Raw genomic sequence first — 15,563 nt, forward strand, 5'->3', positions numbered from 1 at the left:
ACTTTATTTCAGAAAGACTTCGAGGTGAATATACACACACATACACATACATGGCTAACCATTTTACCTATCCATCTTTATATTACCCACATGGTATTATATTAGATATTTTCCTGACTTTCTAACACAGACTTTTTCCTCTGTCATTAAACACACTTTGTAGACATTACTTTCATGTCTGTCCAGTGATCCATAATTTAGATATGCCATCGTTAACTTAAGCATTCCTCTATAATGGATTTGGATCATTTCTATTTTTTAAAGTTTTGCTTATTTAAGTAATCTCTACACCCAACATAGGGTATGAACTCATGATTCCGAGATCAACAGTCACATGTTTTTCTGAGACAGAAAACACCCCATTTTGGGATAATTTCTAAATTTATAGTATCATAATACTGCAGTGAATTTCCTTATATTTACATATCTATAGATATCTGTTATCGCTTCCTTGGGATGAGTTTCTAAAAGCAGAATTGTTGAATAAAAGGGTTTGCTCTATTTTTAAGATTGCTAGGGTATAATTCCAGTTTCTAGATTTTGCCAGTTTATACTTGGGTAATTTCATTCCTGATCAACAATTTTTTCCTTCCTATGATTTTGTTCCGTAGGAAAAAGTGACTATACTCAATATAGTCTCTAGGACCTTTCCCGGAAGATTGCATTCTTTCATGAGGTCTGAAAATACTACTGATCCTATGACAACATTTGCACAAGTGTTTCAATGCCCAGGGATCTCAGGGTCCCTTGAGATAGTTTTTCTGAAAAGATTCGTTGTTCTTCATTTGTATCTGGACAGCTGAAGACATTTGCTCCTCAGATTCTTGGCCTGATTTGAATCAAATCAAATAAAATCAAATCTCTCTCAAATCATATTTGTTTCACCAAATATGTTACGGTACTTTCCATGGAATTGTAGAAAGATCACCAATGAACCCTGAGTCTAGCTGCAGTTCCAGGCTTTAGTTTCTCACTTGCAAAATGAAAGGTTTGGACTTGAAAATTTCTAAAGCCCTTTATTTTTGGCAGTGTATGATGTCCTAGGTGATTTTTCCTTTCTCCTCTTGCTGGACACCTGTCTCATCTTTCCAGGTATTTTTGTTTGTATGTTTGTTTCCTTAGGTCATCTTCCTGGGAGAAGGAGGCTCAGGTGCTATACAATATGTTTGTGCTTCATGAATCCCAGAAGCTGCATATTCTGTATGAATCCCTGGAAAAGAGCATCCCTGAGTCCTTGAAGGTGAGAGAGTAGGAAGAAATCTGGAAGAGAGGGGTAAAGTGTGGGAATATAGGTTCAGGGCTCAGAACCTTCCAGGCAGATGGAAATACAAGTCTAAAGTCAGACTCCTTTGGCAAGGATGATCTTAATACCCATATCCAGACACCTACTTTACTCCTTCTCCTTCTCCTCTTTTATACATTGTTTGAATCCATTCTACTGCTATCTCTAGTGGAATTCCTTATCTGCTCCAGGCTATTACAATATCTGCCTTTCTACAATATTACTAGCTTACCTACACTTGGTAACCGGAGTCATCTATCTGACCCAAATATGATCATACCACTCCCTTGTTTTAAACTTTCAGTAGTGATCCATGTCCAAGGCACAAAAGTCCACACTCCTTAATTCTGAGGTTTATCACAAAATGTCCCAGACTCTTCCGCTTAATCTCCCAACATGTCTCTTCCATATACCACATGCTACAATCACCGAGCCCTCAAAGCTCATCAGGGATGATATAATCTGCCACAACTTCAAGCACTCATGCATGCTTTTCTCTCACCTGGAATTACTTGCCTTTCTTCTCTGCTTTGCCAGGAAAATATTTTACTTATCTCTGAAGACCGAATTCAAATATTACCTTATCTGTAAGTTTCCTACCACTCCTAGAGAGGTAGTGACTTTCTTCTCTGAGATCCCACACAACCATATGCATGCATCTATCAGAATATGTGTCTTATTATGATCAAACTATATACTTCCCCATCCTTGTAAACTTGAAGGCAGTGGCCATATCATACTCACCTTTGGATTTTCCACACTTGACACAAATCTGACACATAATATGTGCCAAAAATGGTATAGTATGAAATGAAAAAGATGGTATGAATTTTAAAAAAATGAATGAAAAAATGTCAGACGAACCATTTCCTAATGATTCACTGATTAACTTAGATTTTTGTGGACCTTTCCTGGGCTTTTTTGCAGCATACTTCCTGATGGATAGTTCAGTGAGCCATCCCGAAAGCACTGGATTGATCTTGTCAAGTTTTCCTGTCTCCTGGCTTTATTGCCCATACCACCTACAAGACCCTACCTCAGAGAAAAACTTCATCTCCTCCTGTTTTGATCTGTTGCTCTTGTAGGTATATGGTGCCGTTTTCAACATTAAAAATAAAAATCCATTCAACATGGAGGTGCTGGTGGATGCCTGGCCAGATTATCAGATAGTCATTACTCGGCCTCAGCGAGAGGTAAGAGCATTAGTTACTGAATGCCAAGCCAGTCATGTTCAGGATGTTCTCTGTGTGTAAATGAGGGGACTGAAGCTGAGAACCTTGGCATCCCCGATACATATAGATTTTGGAATGGCTGCTTGGATGGGAGAGGGGGCAGTGAAATAAGGCATGGGTGTAAACCAAATGGCCAGTGATACAGGGCTTATTAATAACATTGGGATCCCATCTGGTCAATTATTATATTATATTATATTATATTATATTATATTATATTATATTATTTAGAGTGAGTGAGCACATGGGAGAAGGGCAGAGGGAGAGAGAGAGACAGAGAGACAGAGAGAGGGAAGAGAGAGTTCTAAAGCAGGCTCCACACTCATAGAGGTGCCAGACTTGGGGCTCAGTCTTGCAAAGTGTGAGATCATGACTTGAGCTGAAATCAAGAGTTGGTTGCTCAACCAACTGAGCCATGCAGGTGCCCCTGGTCATTTCTTTTCCATTGAGATTCTAATCACAGGCATATACCTCAAGATGTTTGTGGCTGGAAATGGTTAGGAAATGTTTTGTTTTCCTTGGATCTGAATGAACATAATCCAATAACATTTGAATCAGTACTGGGTTTGAGATCTAAATCTGTCAAGTTGTGTGAGCGTGGAAAGACTGCTGCTTTCTTCACTATAAAAAGTGAAGTTGACAGAAATTACTATGTCAGAGTATTGTTAAACTACAGATACATCATGTACAGTTGACCCTTGAACAATGCAGATGTTAGGGGCGCCAGCCCCCACTCAGTCAAAAATCTGCATATATTTCTTGACTTCCTCTAAAACTTAACTATTAATAGACTACTGTTGACTAGAAGACTTTATGATAGCATAGTCTATTAACACATATTTTGTATGTTACATGTATTATATACTGTATTGTTACAACAAAGTAAGCTAGACAAAAGAAAATGTCCTTAAAATCATAAGGAAAATACACTTATCGAATTAAAAAAAAAAATTGCAGTTCAAACTTGTGTTGTAGAGCCAACTGTCTGTTTAATAAAAATGTAAAAATGTCTTTCCCATCTTTCAGATTTGGGGAGTATAAGTATTGAATCCCTTCCATCCCAGAGTTAAAATATCCCAGATAGGGGTGCCTGGGTGGCTCAGTCGGTTAAGCATCCAACTTCGGCTCAGGTCGTGATCTCGCAGTCTGTGAATTCGAGCCCCGTGTGGGGCTCTGTGCTGACAGCTTGGAGCCTGGAGCCTGCTTCAGATTCTGTGTCTCCCTCTCTCTGACCCTCCCCCGTTCATGCTCTGTCTCTCTGTGTCTCAAAAATAAACATTAAAAAAAATTTTAGCGGCGCCTGGGGGGCTCAGTCAGTTGGGCATCCAACTTCAGCTCAGGTCATGATCTCACAGTTCATGGGTTCAAGCCCTGTGTCAGGCTCTGTGCTGACAGCTCAGAGCCTGGAGCCTGTTTCAGATTCTGTGTCTCCCTCTCTCTCTGCCTCTGCCCCGCTCAAGTTCTATCACTGTCTCTCTCAAAAAAAATTTTTTTTTTAAATTTAAAAATTTAAAAAAAATATCCCAGATATTTTAACCACTCCTCCCACACTTCTCCATTTACATAGTTATCAGGAGAATTAGAACCCAACCTTACCTGTAAAAACCCCCAGGGGAGTATCTGCTGCAGAAGGTGAGCAAGAATGCAGGGCAGTGAGAGACTGGGCTCTCCCCTCCAGGTGTCGCTGTGAACCCGCTGTGATGGCCCTTTCTAAAAGTCCTCTCTGTTCACTTGCACAGCAAGGGCCAGTCACCATGCTAGCACCAGAGTGCTGAGTCAGAATTAGCCTAGGCATGGCTTTCTCACAGACCCACAGTCTTGACTCCAACCCTGTTCCCATTATTTCTCCCTATAAGGTAGACACTCTCTCTTTTAGACCCTTAACACACCCTGCTGGTGCACCTCCCATCCCAGGCAAGAAAGGTCCTTAAGCACCGTCCCAAGAGCAGGTGCCTTCAGGGTATCATCCAAAAGCGACCAGCATAAATCTGTGAATAGTGATTTATTTCTCAAGGGATTCCAAGGCCATTTTCTGCCCACACCTCTGGGAAAAACAGAGGGTATCAAACAACGGAGTCTGCAGCGCTCCAGGCATATGCAAGAGCATTTTGTAAATTGTACTGCTGTGTAAATAAGGTTGACCGTTTGTTGTATCAGGAGATGCAGGATGACCTGGATCATTATACCAACACTTACCAAATCTTCACCAAAGCTCCTGACAAGTTAGAGGAAGTCCTGGCACAGCCCCAGCTCATCAATTGGGACCAAGTCTTCCAGATCCAAGGTAACTGATCTGAGTTAAGAAGCCAAGACCTCTGGTTCATTCACAGCAGATGTGGAAGGGGGCAGACAGTGGCTGTCTTTCTCTTCTCTCCAGGTTGCCAAGAGAGCTTTCAAGAGGCAATAAGAAAGATTTCGGCTTCAAAATCAGTGCGGGTGGATTACGTGAAGACGATACTCATTATGACAGAAATGCCGGTGGAACCCAATGATGACCAGGTGGATGTGATGGAGTCATTTAAAATGCCCAAAGTGGATGACGATACCAAGTGAGATTTTGCCTTTTGCTTCCCAAAGTCCTGATAAGAAATCATTGAGTTGTCGTAAGGGCCAGACTTGGAAAGGCAAGATTTGAGACTAAATTATGGGGTACACAGTTGTAGGGGTAAAGGGAGGGAACTATATTAGCTGAGGTTTGCTGAGCATGGGCAGGGTCTTCATTAGATGAGGTTATTTCCATATATATATTTAACTCACTTGGAGCCTTCCTGGGAGGGTACAGGACATCATGGTGACATAGAGAATCTTTACTGAGATTATTTTCAATTTCTTGCAAAAATACTACATGCTAGGGGTGCCTGGGTGGCTCAGTCAGTTAGGCATCAGACTTTGGTTCAGGTTCATGGGTTCAAGCCCAGTGTTGGGCTGTGTGCTGACAGCTTGGAGCCTGGAGCCTGCTTCAGATTCTGTGTCTCCCTTTCTCTGCCCCTCCCCCGCTTGTGCTCTGTCTCTCTGTCTCTGTCTCTCTCCCTCTCTCAAAAATAATAAATAAACATTAAAAAAATACTGCATGCTATACCAAGTATACAAGCATTCAAAGTAAAAAGCGAAAGTTTGCCCACTTAGATTCTCCGCAATCTTTCTTTCAGGTGTAAATTTTTTCTTTAAGTTTATTTATTTATTTTGAGAGAGTGAGCAAGAACAGGGATGGGCAGAGAGAGAGGTAAAGAGAGAGAATTCCAAGAAGGCTCTGCAGTGTCAGTGCAGAGCCCAACATGGGACTTGAACTCATGAACTATGAGATCATGACCTGAGCCGAAGTCAGATGCTTAACTGACTGAGCCACCCAGGCGCCCCCAGGTGTAAATATTCTTAATATTAGTGTGTATGCTTTTAGTACTTTGTGTGTATGAATTGGTTTTGTTGTCTTCCTTTTTCTTTTGTTTTTACAACATAGGAAATTATTGTACTGCAACCTTTCTCATTCAATAGGTTATATAAACCTTTCATGTAAGCTCATATGGGTATCTTCATGTATTTTGGCAGCTGCATAGATTTCCATAAGAGGGAGATGCACAATTATGTATTCCCATATTAACACACTTTTGATTTATCTCCAGTTCTTCCTAATAACAAAAATTCTACAAGAAATGTCGTCGTAAACAGATCATTGCACAAGTTGTATAAATATTTCTGAAAGATAAATCCTGGAGTTGGAATTGTTGGGTAACATAATATGTATATTAAATGGAAGATATTCTCAAATTGGATTTTAAGACTTTGATACATTTATTTAAAAATTTTTTTAATGTTTATTCATTTTGAGAGCCAGGGAGAGTGTGAGCAGGGGAGGGGCAGAGAGAGAGAGGGAGACAGAATCCGAAGCAGGCTCCAGGCTCTGAGCTGTCAGCACAGAGCCCAATGCAGGGCTTGAACTCATGAACCTGAGAGGTGATGACCTGAGCTGAAATCGGATGCTTAACTGACTGAGCCATGCAGGCACCCCAAGACTTTGATAAAATCAATATGTGATAGCATAACGTAGAAACAACCAAAGTGTCCATCAATAGGAATGCAGGTCAATTCCTTATGGTATAATCCAGACAAAGGAATAATATGCAGCCATTAACAAGAAGGAATCAGCTCTATAGGAACTAATATGGAAAGAATTCCAAAATATAATGCTAAGTAAAAAACACAACAAATAAAATAGAATAATATATACAGTATGCTATCATAGTATGTAAACATCTTAAATTGCATCAAACACCTCTGGAAGGTTACATAAATATATTGCATTCCTGGTAGACTTTAGAGAAGGTAACTGGATAATAGGAGATCAAAGAAAAAAGAAAGAATTATTTTTCATTAATATCCATTTATGCTCTATAATTATATTGCTAATTCAAAAAATAAAATAAAATCGAAACATATGCTCACACATGCAACTAATTTAGCCAGGAGAGCCAACAATATTCAAATCTTGCTGTGGCCCAGCTGTGTTCCCATGAGAATCTTAGAAGAAACATATGCATAGGGAAAAGTGGTAAATGGGGAGTCAATAATACTATAACTCTGAAAATCTGGAATGGAGTACCTGCCCTAAGGTGATCTTTCTTTCCTCTAAACCCAAATGCATATCTTGATATCTTGCCAGCCTCAGTTTGGCTCTGCCACAAGACAAGGTCAGGTGAGATGCTTGAGATCTCTGAAGAAGCAGGGCCAGGAAAGGTCAGGCAGGCAGAGAGAAAAGAAGGCCCCACCCATGTGTGGACAATTTAGTGTGCAGCAACCCCACTTACTGGCAGACATAAAGTGACCTTAAAACTGATGAATTCCTGAAAACTCTTTCTCCCGGGGGCAGATAGTTGAAACTTCTTTGGGCTCTTCCATCTGTCCCAACCTCCCCTACCCACAGAGGATGTGATTCTGATTTTGCAGATGAGAAGACTCAGTCTCAGATAACTTGTCCAGTGAGAGACTCAGGATGAAATCCTATTGTTATCACCAAAAAATCTGATATTCTTTTCCTGTATTGGTGCTTGTTAAATTTCATTTTTGGTACTTTCCTAGAGGTATGTGGTGATGGGCTTTGGGACACATGAAGCTTAAGATCAACATGGCTCTCATCTTCCGGTGATACACATTTTTTGGAAATATCTGTTGAAAGAAGTATTACCTTGTGTCTTTAGATATTTTGTGGGAGAGAATTCAAACTACATATTTCACACATGCATCTTCGAACAAAATTGAGGACTGCTCTGGTGTATCTATAGCCTTCCTCTTTTAAGACATATGCTTACCTTCTTCCTTGGGATAAATGGTTAGACTTTTCTGAGATGTACTGTACTATATGATACTAACTCTCTGTTATGAAATGTATCATTAAGTACATAGGGTGATAGCCCTTTTAATTATTTGGGAACATTTTCAAGGGGACAAAGAATTAGTTTTTTGTCCACCTGTTTCCTCTTCTAGGCTGTGGGATCCTCAAGGAAAGGATTGGTGTCATATTCATTTTCTACAATCCTGGTGTTTTGTAAATGTTGGCTGAATAAATGCACATTTTCTTTTCTTGACAGGAAAGGAAGCTTTCAGAACATTTCCTTGGATCCCTCCCATGCAGGGCTTGTGAATGAACAGTGGACATTTGGGAAAAATGATAGGAGCTTGAAATATATTGAACGCTGCCTCCAGAATTTTCCAGGATTCGGTGTGCTGGGTCCAGAGGGGTGCCTTATCTCTTGGATTGTGATGGAACAGTCCTGTGAGATGAGAATGGGCTACACTGTCCCCAAATACTGAAAGCACGGCTATATGAAGAAAACCAGTGTTCACCTTATGAATTATGTTATTCAGAAAAAAGTGCCATGTTATTTTCATGTGTCAGAACATAAAGAAGAATCCAATCAGGCACTGAGGGATCTGAAGTTTAAGGCTGCTTCTTGTGGTTGGCATCAGTGGAAATGCAGTCCTGAGAAATATTGTTGATTAGTGCCATTTTCTATTGCAAGCCTTCCTCATCAGTGAAAAAAAGTATCAGTTCACATACAATCATGATAATTTGTATTAGCACAAAAACATCCAATTATTTTGGTTCCGTGCATTACTTAACCCACGCTTGTACAACATTTTTGTCTTCCTCCACATTACAGAGAACTAGAAGCTTGAACTTTCGGTGTTAGGTTTTTCCTTTATGGTGACAGACATTTCAAAATTAAAATCATCCAATGTCAATCATTAGTGCCAAGATAACCCTTTCAGAGCAACATTTTCCTCTTTGAAGTCTTCTTTCATGAAAGTCTACTACTTTTTCATGCTTCTATGTTTAAGAATAAAAAGACTGTTTTGAGAAGTGTCTCCTTTGGTATTCTCCCCTTCCTCTGACAAAGTTTTCCAAAGGACCCTTGAAAAGCCCTCAGCTTTTGATCCTGGGTGCCCTCTCAAGAGTTTTGAGATATTTTACTGAATTAAATTATGTAGCCATCAGTGAACATTTGGTTTTCTGATTGGCTTTTAATCACAGGGGCTGGGTAGGTTGACTTGTGTGTCTTAACTTCATATTTTCAATACGACTTTTCTGTCCTGTATTGGTTTCCTATTGTTGTTGGGAAATCGAAGTGTCAGCAAGGTCAGTACCTTCTGGAGTTTGGAGGGGAGAATCCATTTTCTGGTCTTTTCCAGCTTGAATAAGCTGCCCTCATGCCTTGGCTGTGGTCTGGCATCCCTTTGCTCCCACTATTTCTGTTTTCCCCCTGTACCCTTCATCTCTTTCCATGTCCCTCTCACAAGGACACTTGTCAGTAAACTCAGAACCCACTTGGGTAAGTCAGGATAGTCTTCCCATCTCAAGATCTTTATTTGATCACATCAGCAAAGTCCTTATTACAATATAATTTAACATTTGAAGCTTCTAGGCATTAGGAGCTGCTATCATTGGGGGTCATTATCCAGTCTACCATATATGAGTGTCAGGTTTATGTTACTCTATGAGCAAAGTCACCACATACGTTCAGAACTCATATGTTCTCAGTCAGAGACTGACTAGCATTTGTATATCTTAGGTCCATATTCATGGGAGAACTTACTCTAGTTTGAACCCTGTGTCTATCAAAAATTCTATCAACTATGACTTAGAGGTCAAGGCCATGTACAAACATTGATATGCAGGGCCCATTCATATAAGGGATTTGGGGACGAAGGCACCACAGATAATGTTTACTTAAATCTAAGTAAAAAAGAACCAACATCTTCATCTTGAAAATGCCCTTAGTGCTTGAAAATAGATGCCCACCCAGGTTGGTAAAAAATGATACAGTCACACATTAACAATAGACAAAGGCCTTAACAGCCCCTGTGACTCCATGAGCAGCATTCTCTGAGCAGAGATAGGCTTCCAGCCACCCTACCTATACACTAAGGTAACACCTTAGGAATTCAGATTCCTTCTGGACACCACTTTTCCTGCCCTAATTTACACTCCAGGACTGACTGGGTCCTTCCTTGTAATCGATCTCTGTGGCAGCCACAACTCATCTTGGCTGTAGAACAGAAAGTAGAAAGCTCTTATTCAAGACAGTGTCAAAGGAATCAGAGACACAATAAAATGAGGGAGAAAGGGCACATGCTAATAATAGCTTATATCTAGATCCTACTTAACAGGTTCCAGGCTGCATTCTACGTGCTTGGCACACTTTAACTCATTTGGCGCTCACAACTGCTCTGAGAGGCAGGCATGGTTACTGCAGAAGAGAAAAGCAGGGGGCGCCTGGGTGGCTCAGTTGGTTAAGTGTTCGCAGTTCACGTGATCAATCCCCACGTTGGGCTCTGCACTGACAGCATGGAGCCTGCTTGGGATTCTCTCTCTCTCCCTCTCTCTCTCTCTGCCCCTCCCCCCTCCTCAAAACTAAAAAAAAAATTAAAAAAAAAAAAAACAGAAGAGAAAACCACACTAGAGAGTGTTACATCTTTGTCTAAGGCTCAGGCCACCCAACTATAATAGCCAATTCAGGAACTGAATTCAGTTTGTGTGGCTCCCAAGCTGGTACTCTTAACCTCTGGGCTATCACCTATGACAAATGGCTAAGGCTTAATAAACACTGACAAATAAGCTGACATATGGATTCCTGTCCACTGTCTGTTTTCTTATCTGTAATTGGAAAGTATGCAGTGGCCTTAAATATAGTCACAATGTTAACCATCACCACTACCTACACCAAAATTTTTCATCATCTTCATCATGAGCTCTGGACCCATTAAACAATAACATCCCATTTCCTTGTCCCCCAGCTCCTGGTAAACTTTATTCTACTTTCAGTCTTTATTAATTTGCCTGTTCTAGATACCACATATAAGTGGAATTGTACAACATCTGTCCTTCCGTGTCTGGCTTATTTTACTTAACAATGCTTTCAAAGTCTATCCATGTTGTAGCATCCATCAAAACTTCATTCCTTTTATGCCTATATGATATTCCATTGTATGTATATACCACATTTTGTTTATCATTCCTCTGTTGATGGTTATTTATTTGGGTTGTTTGCACCTTTTGGCCATTGTGACTCATGCTGCTATGAACATGGGTGTTACAAATTATCTGTTTGAATTCCTGCTTTCAGTTCTTTGGGGTATATAACAAATGGCTAAGACTTAATAAACACTGACAAATGAGCTGAGGTATGGGTTCATACTAGAAGTGAAACTGCTGGATCTTCAGTAGTTCTGTTTAACTTTTTTCCCCTAGTTTTTTTGAGATATAATTAACTCACAGTACCATATAAGTTTAGGGTGTGTAGAAAATGAATGGCTTACCTATATTGTGAAATGATTACCACAGTAAGTTTTATTAACATCCATCATCTCACAGAGATACAAAAAGAAAAAGGTAAAGAAAAGGATGTAATTTTTCTTGTGATGAGAAATTTTAGGGTTTACTATCTTAACAACTTTCTCCTATACCATACAGTGGTGTTAGCTATAGTTTTAGTGAAAATCTCTATCACAATTTATGTGATGGCCAAGCTCCAAAGCCCATGCACACAGTGAAAATGACCCATTATTAAAAATCCCCTTGAATGGACAAACCCAGGGTTAAGGCATTTATAGGACAGTTTCAGGAAATTCAACATTACTTGGAAATTAGAAAATAGTTAGAGGAAAAGATGTTGGGAAACAGGCAACCATGAGAGAAGAGATGATTCTCATGGAAAGAATGGAAGGAGTTTGTTTCAAGAGATGGAAGGAAATCAGCTCCCAGAGCTGACATGGAAATAGCAGTATTGAGGAGAGTTCTAGTCAGACCAGTGGGTTTTAGACATATTTACAAGCCCTGGGCTAGTACTTTAAATCCCTTCTGTGTCTCAATTTTCTCAGATGTGAAATGGGAATCAGCCTCCTCCAGACATTGTTTGCTCAACACAGTGCCTAGTACATAACAAGCACTCAATGCACTATTATTAGTGCAAATGTTTCAAGTTTTTTTTTAAAACAAATACCTATTGCATGCCTACTATGTGCCAAGCAGTGTTTTAGGGTCTCTGGACATAAGAGTGGACACACTGCCTCCATGGACAGAGCCTTTTCTCTTTAATCTCCTCACATTCATTTTGTTTGAAATCCTGGCTCTGTGACCTAATGGACAAGGACAGGTCTGGATCCATAGATGTGGAGTGAGGGAGAAGTGACAGTTACTTCACACCTCCCCTGCTCTATTCTCCACATCATACAGGAGATGACAGATCATTTAAATTTCTACACCAACACCTACCACATCTTCATCAGGGCACCCTGGAAACTCCAGGAAATCCTGGATTCTCACGGGGTCGTCATCTGAAACAAGCTTCCAAACGCAGGGTAACCAGATGGATGGATGAAGAAGAGTCCTCCAGCTCCATCTTGGGGTTTGCTCAAATTGTGGGTTGTGAGTGGATTGCCACCTGCCATAGACTGTAAAGGCTGACAGTGTGTGGAGCTTAATATTGAGATATAACTACAACAAAAAAGTAGGACATGCATTTTAAAGTATGTATGTTGCTCATTAAATTGCACAGTAATTTGGCATAAACATTAATTTGTATACATGAAAATAGTGAGGATTATGTCAGTAGAGCAGACCAACCACTTGTGGGCCAAGGTTTCAGAAAGTGTATGCTGGGCGGGACACCTGGGTGGCTCAGTCAGTTAAGCATCCGACTCTTGGTTTCTGCTCAGGTCATGATCTCAGAGGTTTGTGGGTTCAAGCCCTGTATCAGGTCCACACTGACAGCATGGAACCTGCTTGGGATTCTCTCTCTCCTTCTCCCTCTCTCTACCCCTACACCACTTGCTCATTCTGTCTCTTTCTCTCAAAACAAATAAATAAAAACTTAAAAAAAAAAGTGTATGCTGGGAGATGGGAGAAGTTGAGGCCCCTCAAGAAGCCTCCTCCTCTTTCCTACTAGTTTTGTTTTACAAGCTGGCCAGAGGGACCTAATATTCAAAAGCACAAAATGACTGAGAGTATAGGGACTCCAGGAAGAAAATCAAAATGGATAGGTTTTGTGGGTTTGCTGTGTCTGATCATCTCTTTCTCTAATAACAGAAGCCAAATGAAACCAACAAACCAACAAAGCAACAAAATCTGCCCCAAAGAACATTGAAAGCCATAGTTAAAAGTGGCAGCTGGTGAGAAGAGAAGGAATGGGGGAGAGGTGCAGGTGAGTCAATTAGTGAAATACAAACAGCTGGTCTGTATCTCAGTCTGCTGTAAGAGCGTGATGTATATAGCTTGCATTCCTAACACCTAGCACAAAAGGGATTTGAGATAAGTAGGAAAAACTTGGAATATGGACACAGTGCACCATGAGGGAATAGACAGAAATTATTTCTGAGAAAGTAGCAGGAGAAAGGGAGAGGATGGTTTCCCAGAGGATGAGTTAGGAGAAGAGCACTGAAAGGGATAATACCAAAGAAAACGAAAATATTTTGAATTTTTGCCACTACTAGTCCTGTCTTAGTGTACTGAGCACCTTTCCACCTACACACATACTTAACTGTCTTTATTAAGACAAGAAGAGAGGCAAAGAACAAATAGATGTGTATTTGAGGTGTGATGGATAGTCGTAAGCAGTTATAGTAAGTTGGCAGAAATGGACTGAACTTTGTCTTTAAGTTTCAAGATAGGCTAAAACTAAACTCTTGGCCCATAAAAAGATGTATGGGTATGTGGGATAGGAGACAGAGAAGGACCTGAAATTAATGCCTAGCCTACATTTCTTCTCTTTTTGAGGGTCAGTATGGCAGGGATTAAGATCCAGTGTATTACATGCAGGACATCTGGCAGAATGAGCCAGAATCCAAGTGTTCTTTCTTCATGTCTGTATGATATGGTTCTCATTTGAAAATTTTTCTTTGCAGAGCAGACATGGACTTCAAAATGTCTTTGCTAATGGTCTCCCGTGCAGGGTTGGTGAATAGTAACTGAAAATTTGGTCAGAATGAATGGAGTCTGAGTATTAACTAGTGCTGAATCCAGTGCTTTCTGTTCTACTGAGAGATACGCATCTCCTGGAGTGCAACACAGCAGTCCTGAGAAGGGAGAATGGCTTTTACCCATCAAGTATCCACCTTCATAGTTTCTCAGGGCAGGTCACAGGACACATGGTGAAACACTTCATTCAGCAAGGCATCCCATTTTATGGACATGAGGCAGAGGAAGTTGAACAAACCCTAAGGATCGTAAAACACTCAGGTTTCTGAATTGCTTCCCAAGCCTGGCATCAGTGGAAATGTGCCCCTGCTTAGGTCGTCCCAACTGGTGGACCCAAAGCATCCTAATCTTTTGGAATTAAAAAATATTTATTACATACCTTGATCACATCTTCCCCTTCCTTTTGTCTACTAAGTTAATGAGACCTATTATGTGCAGGTCAGAGCTTAGAAATGATTAAGACACATCATTGGATGTTTGCACTGGGAACAGACCTCAGAAACTATCTGCTCCAATCCCCTTAGGTTTTTCCTCTGGTTCTCTAAAACTGCTATTACCCAATCCCTGAAAAGCCCCTGTGCAGCCTTCAGATATGGATTTATGGGTGACTTCCAGAGGGAAGTTTCCCATGACTCACCCACCATTAATAGCCCACCAAGATCCACTTTCCCCGATGCATGTTCTCTTAGAACCCTGTAGTTCTCCTTCTATAACTTGTCCCAAATGCAATTAAATACTCGTACAATTATGTGTTAAATGCTTGCTCTCTCCTCAACACTGGAAAGAAAAATTCGAGGCTGCAAAAAAATATTGAAACTTTAGCTCAAAGACCTAGCCAGGAACTTATCAGTTAATACCTGCTGAACAAATGGATAATGAATGAATATATATAATAAATTAATAAATAAAAATAAATGAATTAATGAAACTTCATGGGGTAGTTGTTAAGATGAAATAAGAAAGGATATATGTTAGCCTAACATGCACAATGCCTAATGACATATATTAGAAGCTTATGAAATAATATTAGATTCCTTGGTTTCTTAAACCCTCAGAAGAAAAGTATTAACATTTATTTTCAACTTTTTAATACTTCTTGTTGCAAATTATATATTTTTCATATTATTTAAGTCTTTTGATAAGCACAATTCAAATGACTCCATGATATTGTCACATCATATATTAATTTAGATGCTTTTGGCTTCAAGCAAGGAAAAAAAAACACAACCCTGATTCAAAATGGCTTTAGTCATGAGAAAATTTGTTATCCCACAAAACTGAGAGTCCAAATTCAGTCCAAATCTGGTTTAAAGCTCAATGGTGTTATCAAGGAGCTGGGTTCTTTCTCTTTGTCTGATTACCATGGCTTTCATCCTAGGGTTGTTTCTCCTTATGATTGTGATTTGGCTGCCAGTGGAGGGCCTTGTTAACATGCAGCAAGAGAGACACAGACAGGGAAAATCCCATTAGACGTGTACTTTCCAGGGGAAAGTCATGCTCTCGTTGCTTAAACGAGTGGCTCTCTAATAATTATGAATATGCATCCCCAACTTATCACATTTTTTCACTTGAGTTAATGTTA

At 40.0% G+C, this 15,563-nt stretch overlaps 1 protein-coding gene across 1 annotated transcript; it reads left to right on the plus strand.

The window, feature by feature from the left end:
• Positions 1–1,126: 1,126 nt before the first annotated feature.
• GLYATL2 (glycine-N-acyltransferase like 2) lies at positions 1,127–8,843 on the plus strand. The gene is given in 5 exon segments (XM_040495765.1): positions 1,127–1,240; positions 2,368–2,475; positions 4,672–4,798; positions 4,892–5,063; positions 8,097–8,843. Coding segments are annotated over 5 exon segments (894 nt in total). The 5' UTR covers positions 1,127–1,162; the 3' UTR covers positions 8,506–8,843.
• The last annotated feature ends 6,720 nt before the right edge of the window (positions 8,844–15,563 follow it).

Source organism: Herpailurus yagouaroundi, unplaced genomic scaffold (assembly GCF_014898765.1).
Source record: "Herpailurus yagouaroundi ecotype Mexico unplaced genomic scaffold, PumYag 187, whole genome shotgun sequence".
NCBI classification, from domain to species: Eukaryota; Metazoa; Chordata; class Mammalia; order Carnivora; family Felidae; genus Herpailurus; species Herpailurus yagouaroundi.